At 34.2% G+C, this 18,913-nt stretch overlaps 1 protein-coding gene across 2 annotated transcripts in view; it reads right to left on the bottom strand.

Annotated features, from left to right (window-relative positions):
- Nucleotides 1-2,527: 2,527 nt before the first annotated feature.
- LOC145933669 (tRNA dimethylallyltransferase) overlaps nt 2,528-18,913 on the bottom strand; it is a 72,185-nt gene continuing 55,799 nt past the window's right edge. Inside the window, exons 5-9 of one of the 2 annotated variants that reach the window (XM_083033633.1) lie at nt 15,779-15,894; nt 4,227-4,323; nt 3,407-3,520; nt 3,048-3,233; nt 2,529-2,832 (exon numbers count right to left, since the gene is read on the bottom strand). In XM_083033633.1, the coding sequence (XP_082889759.1) occupies nt 2,698-2,832; nt 3,048-3,233; nt 3,407-3,520; nt 4,227-4,323; nt 15,779-15,894 (648 nt within the window). In that variant the 3' untranslated portion in view covers nt 2,529-2,697. Of the gene's footprint in view, nt 2,833-3,047; nt 3,234-3,406; nt 3,521-4,226; nt 4,324-15,778; nt 15,895-18,913 lie in introns of both variants that reach the window. The other variant, XM_083033634.1, reaches the window with a different exon arrangement.

Below are 18,913 nucleotides of genomic sequence, written 5' to 3'. Positions count from 1 at the left end.
ATTATTAATATTACATTGTTGAAATCGCGTTCTACTTTCTCTGATTTTTTATAAACACGTATTTGCAGCTGTCACAATCATTTTGTTATTAAGCAGGCATTATTTTAAAATTCGCTATAGAAATTTCTAAAAACGTGATTCCACGATCAGCAATATTAAAAAAAGATTTAATCGCGCGTCTATCTGACAGTTGATCGATTTCGATCGACTTATCGAAGTGCATAACTATAATATATATATATTGACGGATGAGCATCGCGAAAAAGTGCACCAACGATAAGAATCGCGCATTACAAGGGTAATGACTCATGAAGCGGCAAACGTGAGACTGATTGTCCAGCTGACGCGTAAATATCTGCACATATGTTTCCGTCAGGTGCATACGACAATGCGAGAATTCGTTCGTTGGACGTCAGAATGAAGGAAGAAAGACCGCAAATACCAAATCTAAAAATAGTGTCAATCTCGCGAAAAGATTTATAAATATAAGAGGAAAAGTTATGTTTTAGAATAATGTAAAAGAATATATTTTAGAGATAATAAATTGCGTGCAATTAATTCAATAAATATTTCCAATTTATAAAAAATTATTAAAAAACGTACAAAGGTATAATTTTTCAATAAAATTTACTATACCTAAAAATCGGAGAAAGTCACATTTTATTTTAGGATACATAAATTAATCATAGAGCGGTCGAGGATATACAAACTGTATATTTTTTCATTCATTACTGGCATTATCGTATAATTAGCAAAAAGTGATACAAGGTGATCAAGTTGTTCATTGTAAGGCGGCGCGATCGATGGCTCTTTTTGTTTTAACTTTGTGAGTCACACATCATGAGACTGCAAGCGAGCATTATTCTGTGTAATAATTACTTCACGACGAATCGTGTCTTTGTGCAAAATCGAATCTGCCGTAGCGCTTTGTCGTCTGTTCCACCGGCTTTCTATTCCAATTTATGCAATAATCAAAGTTCGTTCGCGTCGAGAAATATTAAATGACAGAAATATTAACGAAGAATCAAGGATTTTTATTCGCGTTAATTTTACACGCAAATAAATAATCCTTGACTCTTCGTTATATTTACGAAAGCGATTTTATCATACGAATATTTTATCCTTCATGCGCGAAACGATAATTCGTTCTGCAAAGTCTAGTCTATCACTGTGTACTCATAAAGAAAAAATATTTTATAGAGGCAAAAATAAAGATTAGATTCATAGATATTTAGAATTACTAGACTCGCGCACACAATTAGCTACGAAAGATTCGCTTTTACAAAATAAATACCTTCCGAGTTGTGAGCTGAGTGAAATGAACAAGAAGTCGCTTCCTACTCGAAAGTGCTTCTCGGCGACATGCATCAGCGACCTACCTTAATGCAAAGTGCATATATGTGCATATAATAGCGATTAGTGCGTGCCAGAGTACAATGACTCGGTAAGCGATGGACTGCACGCAACCAAAGCATGTGTCCTCTTGAATATACAACACATACGTGTATGTATGCATATAAAAAAAATACTTTCGCTCATACTTATAGCTGACGTTGTCAGCGGGTCAATAAAAAACGCGCGATATCGCGATAATTTTAAAAGAACTCGTAAAAATGATTTGAGACTTTACATTTGAAATTATGACAATAAAAAAATTGTTTTAATAATAATTTTGTAAAAATTTCAATTATCGATGAGTGTGCTCTATAATCTTTTTCCTTATCTCTGATTCTGTATTATCGCGAAAGTGTTATTTATTGCGATATTATTGCGATAATATTTTACTCGTTAAGAAATATCATCTTTAACTGCATAAAATATAATTTATATTTAAAAAGGAAGATTCTGCACAAAATATTATAATATGACGTTCGTAGAGAATTATTGTTACATAACAGCTTATGTAATCGATATTATTATTATTAGAGGATTGAAAGGAGTTTATTTGTGTGTGAATCAACTTCGCTCCAGTAGTTGAAAGAACATCTTTTCGCATTTCAATGCGATACTACAATTGGAGTATTATGCTTGTAGTTCGCATTGTGTTCCATTCGAACTGTTTGCCTGATGCATTGATAACCATAAAATTGATTATCGATTTATTGTACATTACGTGTTTCTAATATCATTCTTTGGACATATTTAAAAAACAACGCGTTGCGGAATATTAATTCTAATTATTACTGTTTAATCATATATTATATACTGTTCAATTCATATATTATATTGAGAGAAACTGACTGTACTTTTTACTTTTTATTTCTCAGTGCTCTTCAATTATTCAATTGACAGAATATTTATTTAAAGCGAACAATTTTTTATAATATCTCGACGGGATGACTTACCTTACTTTTCACTTGGTAACTTATCTCTTGTTGCTTTGTTCTTGAAATGAGAGATGTGGTAGTCAGCGAATATACCCTCAGAAGGTGAGTTACTAAATGTGGCAGAAATCTCTTTTACCACAGCGAAGAGATACTGACGTTTGTATTTTTCGATTAGTAACTAGAATTCGTCGGATTTAAGAATATAAGTTTATTTTTCGTACGTTGTAATTTATTTACATTGATGATTGTGTTTGTAAAATGCTTCTTTATAAATTGTTAGGAGTATAATCACAGTTCTGATAGTTTAATCGTGCGCTAGATATAAACGCAAAAACGAATATTCGCACTTTTATAGCGAAACTGATACGTGTCACGAATTCGTCAATCGATTTTCTTGAGCTTGTGCTTTCTCCGCCGTTTTCTTCTTTTTCAAGACTCTCATGTGCTTCCCTCCTTTCAAATGAGCCTGCCATTGATTCTCCTCGACAAATATTTTCTCACATACCTGGAACAATACACAAAAATTTTTTATTTAGAAGCATTCAATACGATTTTGTTTAAAAAAGTACAAGATATTAAAAATTTCAGCGTCAATTCAATATCAATTCTATCTAAAATTTAACATTAATTAGGATAATTAAATTTTTATATTATTTGCGCAATATAATTCGTTGCATTTAGAATAAAAAAAAATTAATGCGGCAATTTTTTCATTATTACCTCGCAATAGTGATATGTGTTCGTGCTGCTATCAGTAGTTTTTTGGTTCTCGAAATTCTCATTCAATGGTCGCTGTTCGGATTTTTCACCGTGCATTATTGCGGAAACGATCGCCACTGAGGGTTCTAGAACGCGGCTGTCCCATTTCGTCACGTCGGTACAATCTAAAGAATAAATAGGAGGAACCTCGAAAAAAGTAAAAAGGATTTATATACTTTCCCCCTCGAATTTAGTTACTTATGTATTCCGCGAAAAAAATGATTTACGATGAGCTATGGAGATTGAGTTATTTTCATCAAATTATTATTTAAGTGTGAACATGTACGTCGTTAATGAATGAAACGAGTTAAATGAATTACCTGTCGATCGCCACGTCGAATCAGTCTGTTCATCACCCATTTATTTTGCTTTTTGGCGTATCTCCTCGTGACGAGTTTTAAATCATCGATTCCTTGTTGCAGTAATTTTTTTCCCTATATAAATTTAGTAAATAGTTATACGTTATGTATGTTTCCTTTCTAGTTTTGCCGTTAACTTAATCACATCAATAATTTTACTCGAAACCGGCTTACGAAATTATATGTAAATTATGTCATGTAAATTATGTCATGACAGAGTTTCGACTATTTAATATAAGCATTCAATATAAAAAATAATAAAATGAATTAAACATGTCTCATTTAAAGTGCGTATATTATATCACAAAATATTTTATAAATATTCTCTTTGACACATGTGTGTGCGTATAATAGAAATAGATTTTAAAATTGTAAAATTTATTTTATAATAATTATAAAATAGATATTTATCGATGTGTGCGCATTCAAAATGAAAAATAAAAATTTTACGTGACATATGCAGCCGTACGATCTTTCTTTCACGAATATCCTTCCTTCCTCGCGAATATCACCGAACAGTTTGATGACATTAAAACCGGAAAAGGTCGTAAAAAGCCGCGACGTACATTCGTACAACGATAAGAGTAAAAAGGTTCGCGAGACACCGCGAAGAGCAATACGACCACAGAGCTAGACTGTGTGTGTGTGTGTCTCAAATCGCACGGTGCACCTTAATGGTGCAGAAAAAGAGCCTGGGGATCCCGAGACTGAAACAGCTGCTGAGAAACGATCACGCGGACATATCCTACCGATGACGAGCCATCTGCCACAGTCGACTTACCTTCTCGCTCGCGCGCTCTTCTTCGGATAGTATGAGGTAAGCGTGAAACTCTTTGAAACCGATACTTTGAAAGATGCCTTTGGTGTAATCGGGTAATCTGGAATGCAAACATTCTCTCTTAGATCGCGTCCACCGGTCCTACCTTCGATAGGATTCATGCTTCCTCCCTTTTCCTCCCCCTCATCCGTCTCGTCAAGGCGCCACTAATGCTAATCGATTAACCGAGATCCCTCGTCTGACCTCCAACCAGGATATTGTACCTGGCATACCAAATGCGATCGTATATAATTGGACAAATTGCGCGTGATATTTTTGTTGGCTTTTAAATGCGGATAGCTTTTTAAATTTTTGTGTTTAAAATCACTATTTAATACGAATATGTATAGTATATCTTGAATAACAAAAAAATATGTAAAACGTTTTTAATTTTATGAAGAAAAGAGAAGTACATATAAACATATCAATGTACCGCAAAATGACTTTTCGACAGCATGAATAATTTTTCACTATGTAAAAAGACGTTTTAAAATGAAAAGGATATTGAAATCATCCAATATCTCGAATGAGATTAATTAGCGAGTAATGTTTGCGCGACAAATATTAAAATTCAAATTACTGAATTACACATTAAATAATACTTTATATATTTTATATATTTTTTTAGAATGTGTAATATTAGAAATTTTAATTATGTGCATATTTGAACAAATATTTTAAAAAATATCATCGTACTTGCTGATTAATAAGCAGAGTATATAAGACTGATTAAAGTCTAAAATTAATTGCAATAGTCGGTTTGAAAACCAGATAAACTATATCGCACAGAGATAACATTACATGAAGAGACTTTCAGACTTCTTAGTAGTCCGATAGCTATAATTACATAACGCCATACGTCGCTCAGGGCAGAGGAAGTGCAAAGATAACACTGATAATTACTTTTATTTATGACTATGGTCATCATATTACAACTTTGTATAGTATAAAATGTAATATCATCTGAAAGTGTGTTGGCGTGTGCTTACATGTGTTGTTAATCGAATTAAAGTTCGATCATAAATTTTACAAGTGTATCATTATCTCGGATACAATTTGCTAATGTGTTAAATAGCCATCGAAACAAGCTGTACAAGTGAAATTATATAAAACGTTTTTGGCATTGAATGGACAAAGTAATAATGAACTAATGGAAATATATAATTTTTATTTTTTTATTTCGCGATATTATGAGTCATATTAATACGAAATATTTATCTCGCATTTATATCGCGAATTTCGAGTTTTCTGATTTTATTTAGTTTTTTCTTGGTACATAATTTTTATCACAGCTGAATCTTGAAAGAAACCAATCCTTCGCCGTTCATCCGGCGATTAATTCGTTAACAGAATTCGGTGACCGTCGATCAATGTTGTTTTACTTTAACACCAGTGTACAAAACACCAATGTCGCCGGATTATGTATGTGTAAGTTGAATAATACTTAACAAAATAAATTTTACGAGATTGCCAATTTCGGCAGCAAATTCTATAGCAGCTGCATATTTTGGAAATTTCTTAGTCGTCTAGATCAGCTGATTTACGTTCGAATGCAATCCTAGTCGAAGATCGACGATAAGCCTTCATTTTGCGCGCGAAATCTTTTCACGCGCGTCCGATTAGCAATTGTGTGACAGCGTAACGTTGACTTATATTGCGACAAAAAAGCCGGCTATCGTCGGCGTGACTCGCCAGTTCGCACACGTGTCAATGCCAAATGCTGGTGTCGAGAAATTAGATTCACGGCTCTGCGCGCACCGCGCACCGCAAAAGCTTTTGTAGGCTGCCCTGGTATTTCAATTCTTTAAACCTCGAAATCGATTCCGCAACGTCTGCGCTGCGAATAAAATCGATCGGATAAATGGATCGAGATAATTTTTTCACCTCTCGAATCTCGAAGACTGATATTTGCACTTGTCTTTTGTTGACACAACGTATCCGCAGCTTCTACATTTTTCTTGTACTTTATTCTCACACATTTTGTACACTCAGCATCGAACGCACATATTTGCTTTTTGATAATAAACTTTTTGCGAAACGTGAACTTCTTTTGACGATTAAACTCATTTTCGTTATTATTACGTAAATAAAAAATTAAACTCACAAGAAATAAGAAAGTGATTCTATAATGAAATTACAGTGAAAATAATATAAGGATATAAAAGATGTAAAATAAAATGATTTAGCAGCTGTGTGTAGTTTCGAACTCTAGGCTAAACCGTTATCCTAGTGTAAATATTTATTCTATTTCTTATTATTAAATGTTCTTTGCGACATGTACACACATATAAATTTATATCAGTAGGAGAAAGTAGCGTTATTCAGTTCTAGATTAACGTTATTCATAAAATCTTAGCCGGGAAATAACAAGACTCGTTTTCATACTCTTAAGTAACTTCAACATTTTTACTTATGAAGCGAGTACGATAATAATAATAATAAAATACTGATAATAGTCACACGATGATATTTAACGACAGAGACTACAGCTGTGGTAGCAGCAATGATAGCACTTGTGCGCCAGTAACAGAGTGCTAGAGTTTGTAATTAAGATAACGACAGAGTGTCAGCAATCAGTGTCGCGCGTTCCGTAACTACACTAAAATATTTTTACAACTTGTTGCCAGGCAGCTCATATATATATATATATATATATATATATATATATATATGGCACGCGAATAATATTACATTTTCTCTATCGCGAAATACAGAGGTATTGCCACGAGAGATAATCCGGCGCTATTGCCAGGATTTATGGTTCTTCGTGAAACAGAAGCACGCTTTATCTTTTCTCCTCCGCTTATACTTTTCTTATTCGACGTCTATCGCGATCAAAGTGGCTATATGCCAATGATGTATGTGTCATGAAAATGCGGCGAAAAAAATAAAAGCTCCGAGCGACAAATTTTCCCAAGAATTATCCATTAATACTCGCACATTAATATACAGATGAAAGTTTGAGAGATACTATAAAAATCTGTGTCGAGATAAACTTTCACCGATAAACTTTCATAGACTTTTAATTGAAGAGTTCACATTCGAGGAAGGGTAAAATACATTTAATTATGCAACTTTTTTTCTCTCTTGCTCGTTGCTTCTTCTCATTATTTTATAAATTTTTTATTCTTGTAGAATTATTTTTTAAATATATTTTTTTACATTTAATGTACCTTCCTTTAAAAAATTTAAAAAAATATACTCAGTCAATTTTAATTTTCTTTCTTTAAATCTCTTCGGATACAGGCGATAAATCTATAAATCGACACAACTTTGGCCGGAGGCGATCGATAGTAACACGAGGGGTTCAGTGATGTATTCAACAATCCTCCAATCTTTCAATCCAAGGCCGATCGATCTACATTGATGTCGCTGGCTCGCCACGGCGGTCACGATAATAAGATTATGTATGCTACATTGCGCACGATTACGCCATTAACAGCATCGTTGCAGGTTAACAGAGCGTAATACAATAGCGCCGTATTACTTTCTGACGCATGATTGTCGCGGTGATCGTCCATCACTATTATATGATAGTTTCTTTCGACATAGTTGCAATCGATCGTCCACTCGAACGACAAACATTATGCTCATCTCGCTTGCGAAACCGCGGAAATTAGCATCGAGAGATCAAACATTTTAATCTTTGATCATTGCTTGTGATTCATCGAACAAATCGTATCTTCTTTTATGCGCAATCGGAATTAATCCTGCATCTACGATAAATTTATGCGCGGTCAAATTATAATTGCAATTGTTCGAAATAATCGAGTATCATGGGAAATACTAAATTTCTAATGAAGATATTGAAGTAAGAAAAGAGAGAGAGAGAGAGAGAGAGATATATATATATATATACCTATATATATCTTCTAAAGAGAATAAATTCTTTTAAAGATCTATTTACATAATATGCGCTGAAAGTTACTCGTGATTGATATGATAATCATCAACGATATATCACGAGAAGCCCACGTGTCAATTTTATCGCAATGTTATCTATACTGTCAAAAGTAATTGGCAAACGAATATATAACACAGAAAATACTTACAATTAATTTTCATTTATATAGTGGCGGCAAACTCGATCTTGATTATTATACTCGCGATTTATCGAAGACTTAACGATGAAGAGACGTTTCTTTATTAAATATCCAGTTGATATAAATAAGAATTATATTTTTATAATGATAAAAATATCGAGCAATTGTACGAAGAATATTTCGGAGAGAAGAAAGGCTAATGAGATACCTATTGATTTTATAGGCAGGATAAGTCGTATATTTATTAAAGAATATGCAGCTGGACATTTGAAATATATTGAAGTTTCCAATATCTATGGAGTATCAATAAAACGAGGAAAAATCGCGCTTGACACATTTGGAATATTTGGAATATACTCCTTTTACATTTTAATTTGATCTATCAATAATCGATTGTCATGAAGGATGTAAGACTGACTAATATCAAAGATTAAAAAAACATTTGAAAGCAATTACAACTCAATCGATTATCCCTTTATCCATCTTTGTTACAAATCGATAGTTTATCTATCTATTCATATCTATCTATCAATCTTACCTCAATTATTTCTAAATTGGATTTTTATAATATAACCCGAATATATGATAAGACTCGATAAGGATTTATCTATACTTTACGAAGTCGTGCCAACAACTTTGTTTCATCATGAATTTTTTTCATTACATTGCAGCAAACATTAATATCTTGTGTGTATTGTATTTTTGATGTTTCTTCCTTCATCCCTAGTCTTTTGCTTAATTATAATCTATATCCATTTTTTCTAATTTTTATCGATCATAATTTTAACAATCATAACATAATTAACATATGTAAATTTTTTTTAAAGAAAATAATCTAATTAGAACTCTTATAGTTTTTCTTCCAATATAAAATTAAAACATTACTCTTTTTATCGCTTAACTAGGTCAAATGAATACTTAACTAATTAAATACTATTTCTTTCCTTATATAATCTTTTCCTGCTCAAGAAAGAACTGGCAGTTTAATTTAACTCCGCTAGATTGCAGCAGACTATCTTATTCAGGAAAATTGACTTAATTACATTATATGTATCAACCTATACTTATTGTTTTCTCTATTAATAGATAGAGTGAAAGAAGATATCACTGAGATTCAAATTAGCAGATAATTATTATTGACATATATCATTGTCGTTAAAACAGTTTAAATTCCGAGTAAATTTCCATTATTAGAATTAGTTAGACACAAACTAAAACAACCGCTAACATTCTACGTCCTGCCTAAAATAATCGCGATATCTTACGTGTAATCATTACAGCATTCACGTGCTAGAAAAAAAAAGATAATAAGTAACTTTTGGCTGCATTTTATAAATTTATTTTAATTTTTACGTGTGAGAAAAGAAAATACATCGAACTATGCTTTTTTTCACATACTGTCATATTTTAAAGATCAGTGCGTAACAATCATTTATTACATCCGATTGTGTAATCGTTATTAGAACGTAAGGAACATTTATAGGCGATACCATCAGTTATCTTCAGTTTAATTATTTCATATCAGTATATGAGAAAATAATGTTATACGTGATCATTTATTTTCGATCAGCTATCTATATTATTTATCTTAATCTACTGTTGAAAGGCATCATCCTTACGCCTTTGATCGTCAAAAATAAACATGCAAACACGAAGAATATTTGGAGATCTAATTGATCTTACTTCTCATCTCTTCAATTCAATCTTTAATTCAATCCAGCCGACCAGGTTCTCGTTACGTGCCACGTGTTGCACGTGCGATTGCACAGCGATCGCAAATTGCACCGCCGCACCGCGGCTTATAATTTGCATAGCCATCCTGGCGGATGCATCGTCGCACCGCGTGCGGACGGCAATAATTAACGATAATGGTGGTATCGGGCGATATATATAATAAGGGGTCGATCGCGGAAGGCGCTGCGTCCTTCTTTCTGATAAGAAATTTATCCGCCATAAGGTGGGAAAAGTTACGAAGTAGTATCGCCGCCAGCGAGCCAACGCGGAGAGAAATCGCGAGCCCACGAAACCGTACCGGTAGTGTGGTGTGCGCGAGGAGAGAAGCGGACGCTTGCGACTGATAACCAAGACTGGATCTACCTAACGCTGTATCCTGTTATATAACCGCACCCCGATAAGAGGAACGTCGCACGCGATGCGACGAGGAACGCGATCGACCGCGCCTTCCAGCCGGAAAGAATCGCGCGGAGTGATTCTCGTTCTATTACTCATTTCTCGCGCGATTTCTCTCCGCCGGTCTCTAACCGATTATAATACAGCTGTACGATTAATTTTATTAATTTATTTATTAACGTTTGAAAATGAATCTGAATGGTGAGCTTTGAGATAAACTGCTAAATACTGCTATTCGCAATTAAATAACTCAAGTCTAATTTCTAGTGTAGAATTAAATGATATAAATTTTTTCACTGTTTTATAATATGTTGCGTAATATTCACATTGGCACAATTTTGATAATTTATCTCCAAAGTTGTTTTATACATCAACATATAACATATACCAATAATTGAATATTAATTAAAGAAACCTCTGAAACTCCAAATAAGGAAGAGATAAAAAATAATGAAAGATATCGCGGATAATTTTATAATAATCATTTTACATCACCGCGTAGATTACCAAAGCGATAAAACACGTGTATGACGGTATCAATTAATCTTCTAATTAATTTTATCAGCGAAGAAGAGAAGCCCATGTATATTGCAGCACGAGAGACTTCTAATATGATTTCTAATATGATTGCCCCACACGCGGGTGTTATATTTTCTTCGTTACAATTCCATCTGCGCCGCGTGATCACGAAGCTATTTCGCAACGTGTAAATCTCGGAGGAGGAGGCGGCTCGAGGCGGCTCATCCGCGTGTAAGTACGCGATCGTGACCGATGCCCTTCTATTTGCATTACACGACTTTCCCGCTATTATCACCATACAATAACACAGATCCTGGCGAGCGAAGAAAATGCCGAATATCGCCGCGAAGCTTGCCCGATAGGAACGATCGACCCAGATTCGAGCAATCATCGATTTATGTGAGTTTATGTCGAAAGCAGAGTATGCGTTTTGACAGCAGGAAATTGTAAGATAGACTTACAGCACGCAGCACGTGGAGAATCGAGAAAATTTCTGCAATCATCATGCGATGTGTGTTTTGCAAGCAAAATTAAACGATAGTAAAATTCATATATTCCCCATGCATGTAATCGTTCTTTCAGGTCATCTCTTTATATTTAAATTATATCACTGTGATTTTTAGAAAGTTGATTTCGTACAAATTATTAAAAGTCGATTTTACCGTCCTATATTAATGTTCTAATTAATTTTTAAAAATACTCAAGTGAATCGTAAATCTCAATTTCCTCTCCCATTCCCTTATTTAAATTTTTATTATGTATCAAATTTGAAACTAGGCTACTTAAATTAATTTCGCCCGCTATATCGAACATTTTCGAAATGCTGGGGCGATCAATTAAGAACGATCAATCAACTTGACGCGACCGGCAAACTTTGTGGATGTTATCGCGTGCTAATAATAATAGGTTCCCTTCGCGTTGATTCTCTCTTCGAAGGAAACGCGCGCATAGGAACGATAAGCGAAATATTTCGCGACGGGATATCAGATTCTTGCGGAATCCGATGACGCAGTGTGAAACGTTGGTCGGATCTTTCTCTCTCGCGGCATGAAACACAGCGAATAAAATAATTGTGAGAATCAAGACCCGCGACCGACCGCAGAGTTCCGTGATTTAATGCAACGACTTGTTTGTTTGCGTGCGACTTTAAAAATTGCTCCGTTAAACAACAAAATTTAACGAATCCGTAATAAATATGTGTGTTCCAATTTAATACTGCATTGATGCTGCATAAATAAAGCATGCATAGGTAGCTGAATAGTATTTTTATATATAATAGTTGCAAAGACACATTAATAGAAAAAATTAATTGGCAATATCAGTTAATATCAGTCCAATTAAATTATATCATTTTAAAAAACTTCCTGGTTCCTTGCACAATCTCATTATATCTTCTCGATAAAATTGTCAAGAAAACAATATGTAAGAGATGCTCGACTTGTATATATAATAAGCATCAACATGAACGTACGATACGTCGGGCAAAAATGTGCAGTATATATATAATATGACACGTTGTGCAAAGTGGTAACATTATCTTATCGTGTGATATGCGTTACTTTTCATTTCTTTCTAGGAAAAGAGAACGTCAAGTTACGTTCGTTCATCAAATATGCGAAATGGATAAAGCAATCGTACTGAGAGAGTCGTAGATATCTTTCTTTCTGAAAAAAGTTGAGGTCTTTTTGCTAGTTGAGATTCATACGATTGAAGAAATATTTTTTTTTACTGAATGTCTATGGTATAAATGATAAATTATCAAAAAAGCTGAATTACAAATTTATCAAAGAATCCACTCCAGAATAATTTCCTGAGATATTGTTATATATTCACAGAAAGAAGATTAAGCAGTAATAATCCTAATTAATTTAATTTTCTGCACATTCGTGTATCATATATATATTAAAATTTTTTTAAATTTATCTCTATATAGTAAATAATTTTAAGTCCCTAGACCGTGCTAAATTATAAAAACGGCGCAACTTCTTGCACGTTGTGAAAATAGTTACACGTAAACTCAAAAACTAACTAATGTCTTTTGTGACTGTTAGGATTTCTTACTAACTTCTGGCTGGCGATCAAGAAAGTTACATCGATACCATTTTCTTCCGCGACTGAACTTCTGCCACGCTATTATTTATAACCCGTGTGGCGCATTGCTATTGGTTGTAATAAAATAATTAGTTTTCAGACCGCAACTTTCTTCGCAGTCAGTCCCTCCCGATCTGTCTGTCGTAATCGCGACACGTGATATTTTCTCGTTGCTCTCTCGCTCTCTCTCTCTCTCTCTCTCTCTACTCTATATCGTTTGTTACATTCTCTCATAATCTATCTAAGCTGTCACATCTGATCAATACATTGGTTGTAATAAAATAATTGATATTGCCGCTCCTATATCTACTTCGCTCTATCGCGCCAATATTGCACTTCTATAATTAATGATGCAGTTTCTTGCACTCCGAATAATATATTCATCGCACTTGTGATTAACTTGACGTCATTTGAATTTACTCTTAATATTTACGCTTAATTAACGCTTAATAAACACGAATATGTTTAATTTTGAAATTCTCGAATCTCTTTTGCTGTGTGTGAATCAAACTGTAATTTTTTAAATTAAAACATTTTTTTTTTTCATTGAGTTGATTACATTTACCTTGAAGTTAACCACATATTTGCACATGAGAAATACGTCTATCCCTACGTCAGTCAAGTTGCTAATTACGTCGTTCAAATACCATGATACTTGGAGTAATTATCATTCCGCACTATCACGTCCTTTACTTCTGAGACGGTGAAAATCTAGAATCGATATTGGTTATGGGAAAAACCACACTTCGATTATCTAACCGCCACATATACATTCCTTTGAAGGGAAGGGAGGAGGAAGAACGAGAGGGTAGAGGTAGCTCATTAAATGGTGATTAATTTTCGGTCCAACACTGGGCATATGTAATCGCGCGCCCGTGCTTTTCCTCGCGGCTGGCTACTTCCTTTATTTTCACACCGACATCCGGCCGCAACTTCCGGAAACGAGTAAGGCGAAGCGTGTAGGCTTCATTCATAAAGCATGTCCGCATTAACGGCGATATAAGAGCAGTCGTCAGATCGTATACTTTGCCGACACGCATAGCGTCGACACGGTACGCGTACAAACGTGCGTGCATTCGATAAGACACGCACTCACGATGAAAATTAAATTCAATTTTTTAATCTTCAACTACAATGATGGTAAGAAAAGTCGACACCGAATGAAAAGGAGAGTATCGAATTTGTGTATGTTCCTTCTTTTGCAAAAAATAATTTTTTTCAATTTTATAATATTAACAATTTTTCAATTTTATAATACTAGCAATTTTTTTTATTTAAGATGGTCTACTGGTATTCATATATTTTATTTATACAAATTTTTATTGAGAGGTTTCAGGATCTGTCTTTAAAACAGGTTAATCGAATTTTTTTTTTAGTTGAAATAGGCACCGTAATTGAAAATCTACATATATTATCTTAGAATTGTATTTTTCATGGTTATTTATTTATGAACTAAATATTTTTTCTATCTATATATTTGTCGTGTAAATCAATTATAATCTGACTTTTTTTATTATTGTGCTAGTACGAAGAAGTACTATAATTCTGATTTCTGATAATATGTGACTCATTTGATTCATGCATATTTCATATGCCTGAAAAGAATATATAAAATATTCCAAAATTAAAGTTCATCTTTTTATTCATTTTTTTTAATCAATTTCTAATTGACATTTGTATAAAAAGCTATTTTTGTTAATCAATCGGTTTGGTATCGATTTACAATCAATCTTCGGAAATACAAAATAAATAATAAAATTGTATCTATATGCAAAATGCTTATTATCAAGGCATCTAATATAATATGCTAAAATTTGCATGCCACATTTTCATCAAAACAGAGCAGATGTTAATTTGATGAAAAGATCTATAGATAAAAGGAATAAAGATAACCCCTTTTGACCTGTATATAAATCGGGGTATATATATATGCTCCAAAAATAAAATACTATTAAAGAAATTTATCGGAATTTCTATTATAATTAAAAGAGGAAATAAAATTGTCTGTTAAGAATAAGTAGCGTATCTAATGAATAGAATTATATGTATTGGAACGAGAGTCGAAAGATTTCATTTACCACCACAAATCACGATCAGCTCTATAATTTCGCATACTGATTCACTCGTTATCCTTGACGCATTTCCATTTACATTTTCTATTTGCAATAAGGAAACTTCGTTTATGTTCGCAAAGTTTCTTCAGAAGAAAGATGCTAATTAAGACACGTACTGATCAAACTCAGTAAAGTCCCGCATTATAATTCACATAATATTTTTAAATACTCTTTCGTAGTATTAACAACAATCGATATTTAAACATTCATCATGATTTACATCACAAATTGATACGCGTGTTTATAATTTATAATTCCCACTTTTCAGAAATACAAGTATCTTTATAATCCTATTTATTATTCTCAGATTCTTATTTCCAAATGTTTAAACATTTGTTTGGTCACAATCAGCATCTAATAAAATTTATGATAAATATAAAAAAATTGTACAAATTATAAATTAAAGACAAATTTTATATTTAGTTCCTGTCATTATAATATATCAACGTTAAGAGATCATATAATAGATTTAAATAAATAATTTAAATATTTATATGCGTATGCTGCTAAACTAAAAACGAGAGAATTAAGAGGGAAAAAGAAAGAAAAGACGACGGAACAGCGAATCCTTGAACTTGCATCGAATTTCGCAATACGTAATATTAAGAGGTGCACTCACGTGTTGGATTTAATCCGTTGTTCGTTGTACCTGCGATGAAAGTCGAGTAGTTCCTGCAGCAAACCGGCCTCCAGCATGCCATCGACCCTGTCGTTCAGTCTGTCGTCCAGGACTTTCTGCAAAAAATTTTGGAGAAAGGGGGATCCCCTATTAATTAAGCACACCGACGCCGACACGGCGATATCTCTCGCCCGGTTAAGAAACATTTGTAAACGTTTCGAAATCATTTTAGCTCGACCGCGTTTCCTAGCTGTTTGAGTCTTTGTGTGTGAACATAGTGATTATCATATAAAACATTCCGGACATTAAGTGTTCTATCGTACGACTTTTCGAGTCGCTCCTTTCACAATCCGGCATAACCGAATTTATAATAAATAAGGGTTTTAATCGATCGGCTTTGTCATACATTGTTGGGATTAGAAATGTATAGTGGAATGAATAATACAATAAATAAGATTTAGAAATTCGCAGAGATTTATATATTAGAAATTTAAACGTAATTACTTTCTTAACGATATTGTAATTAATATCGTTAACTGTGTTTTAAAAAAAGGAGTTTCGGAATTTTTACAGCACTAGGCAAATTTGTGAAAGTACTACTTCGCGAATCTATCATTACTATACACAGATGCCCCGGTATTCGCAGAATGGTATTTATAGGGCACCTATCGTTTTATGATCGGACAAAGCACTGCCGAATGAATCAGAATCATCTCGCGGTGACTGCCCCCGTTCGGTTCGCGATACCGTGAAGGAAAGATCGATTAATATGTAGGCTCAATACCAAGGCCGGACCTTGCTATCGATCGACCGTTCAACGACACCAGAAATAACACGGTCCCGTCCCGTTAGAAGGGGAAAAAAATTCGGCGGCCTTGATAGCCACCTGAGAAGTTTTGCAATTATTTCTCATCTATGTGACCTTCGCTAATGGCAAAAGCGCGTTAGAAGGCGGCATGTCCTCGAGCCGTGCAAAATTCCCGGCAAGCCGGCAAGATTTTTGAGTGCTTTTGCGTGGCCGATACATCACTCATGACGTACAGTCCGCAAAAAAAGTGTTCGTTTACGCTCTTTCCTGATATAAACATAATGTACAAAGGATACCGATGAAAGAACGATCACGTGTAATAACATCGCGGTGCCGTGTTCGAGGATAATAGAAAAGTATTTATCGAACGATATTGTATTGCGCGCTGTTCATTTCGTAATCGAGTAAATAAATTTTCAGATCGGATTTTCGATGAGACAGTCTAAAATCAAACGAATCGAGATGTATGTCGAGAAAATACAGTTAAACGCATGCATATATATGGCTGCACGTAAACCAATGTCAAATGCAATTATGCGGTTCCGCGGTTCAGTTATCTAACGTGTCGTAAAAAACGCGAATATGAATCAGAGAGCTACAACAGATTCCGCGTATACAAGATCCTTGTTACGCAACAAGTAATCGTATTAGGCACGCGAGAGAGGTTTAGTCATAAATATGTTGTTTCCAATTTTAGCTCTACGTTTGGTAGATTATCGTATTGCTCGAAGACCTTGGTCAATGCCCGAGTCGAGGCCGAACAAGCATTCCGCAGACCGTAAAATTTAAAGTAATTAGATTCAGTTGTTAATAATTCTCACTAATGATAAAATAATACTGATAAGTACCGATAAATAATAATAAATGCTCGGCTGAATACGATTAAGTGGCGATAATGGGAGCAGCGAAATAAAGCGCCTTACAGCGATGTCTTTACACGTTGCCTGTGGAATGTAAAGAGTCGAAACAGACTCGCTATCGTTAGCAAACATTCGTAATTAAATAAGCGCTTGGCAAGCTATGATTGCGAAATCCATGCGAACCTCGAGCACGTGGTACGCTTTAATCAACCGGCCAAAATTAGACACACCCGAGTGTTAGAAAGTAATAGGACGGCAAAGGATTTGCTAAAGAAGAACCGATGATTTATACGTAATAAATTTAACGTATATTTTATACGTAATCCAATTAAAATTTAGAAATAATTAGAAAACGTTTCGCGCCTATAGGACAAATCTTACAAAAAATATATATTCTAAAAAGAAAACTTTGCTTGCAATAATTGCAATAAATTAGCAAGAATTTATAGAGCAAGCAATTATTGCGATCAATTAAAAAATTGATTAATTAAAAATAAAAAATTGTTAAACGACGAAAATAATTTGTGTCTCGGACCTCATAGAGACTTTGATCCGTTTTCGTCGGCGTCTCTTTTCATTGTTCGGACGGGAATCGTCGATTGTGTAAGAGATTTGAACGAGAGCGCTCGTTATAGCGCTATAAAACGTAACGGAGACGCGCCGCGTATAATTCAAGAGCGACGCCGAATCGTTTCTCACGGTCGTTCATGGTTAAAACGCGACCTCCGCAACCCGTTTCGGCTGTGCGTTCGCTTTAAATCCCATTTAAATGCTGGAGCCTCTCGCACTACACGCGCCTACACACGCAAGAGCACGCGCGACATACATATATACGTGCACGCTCTCTCCTCCTCTCGTTTCATTCATGCGAGCCGCGATGCTCGAACGCGACGAGCCGTCGATGACGCAAGCCGATGGCCAAAATCATATATTTCATGACTACATGGTACATGCGATCACTATGCGGTTCAACTACATTCCACGTGTATCCGCGTGCATGCTCGCGGCTTCATGACAGATTTCACGTCTCGCGTGCGACATGGCGAGTAACACTGAGATTGGTATCTGTGTTGAATTTCGGCGTTCATTTCTCTCGTGTCGAATGTAAAGAGATACAATTGTAAAAGATTTATAATCGTTGACACTTTATCAGAGAACAGCTTCTATAATTTATAACTCTATCAGTAATGCAATTATAAAACAGAGAAATTGATGACAGGGATACTTCTCTCCTTCAAAAAAAAAAAAAAAAAAAAAAAAACGATTTGATGTTTCTGTATAAAAAGAAAGAGAAGAGTGAACAAAAAAATTTCAGAATACAGAATACAGAATACAAGATACACGTACAATTTTATGTTTACATGTGATAATAAATTTAGAAATATAGATCTGCAAGACACAGTTTTGTTACTTTATATATTTTCTTTCTTGAGGTATTTAAATTAATATACAAACGTTTACTGAAGA

The sequence above is a fragment of the Prenolepis imparis genome, unplaced genomic scaffold (assembly GCF_030444845.1).
Source record: "Prenolepis imparis isolate NDT839.2.m4 unplaced genomic scaffold, iyPreImpa1.0 SCAF_3, whole genome shotgun sequence".
Lineage (NCBI taxonomy): Eukaryota > Metazoa > Arthropoda > Insecta > Hymenoptera > Formicidae > Prenolepis > Prenolepis imparis.
The sequence above is the reverse complement of the archived record's forward strand: the minus strand, read 5'-3'. Positions and strand labels throughout refer to the sequence as shown.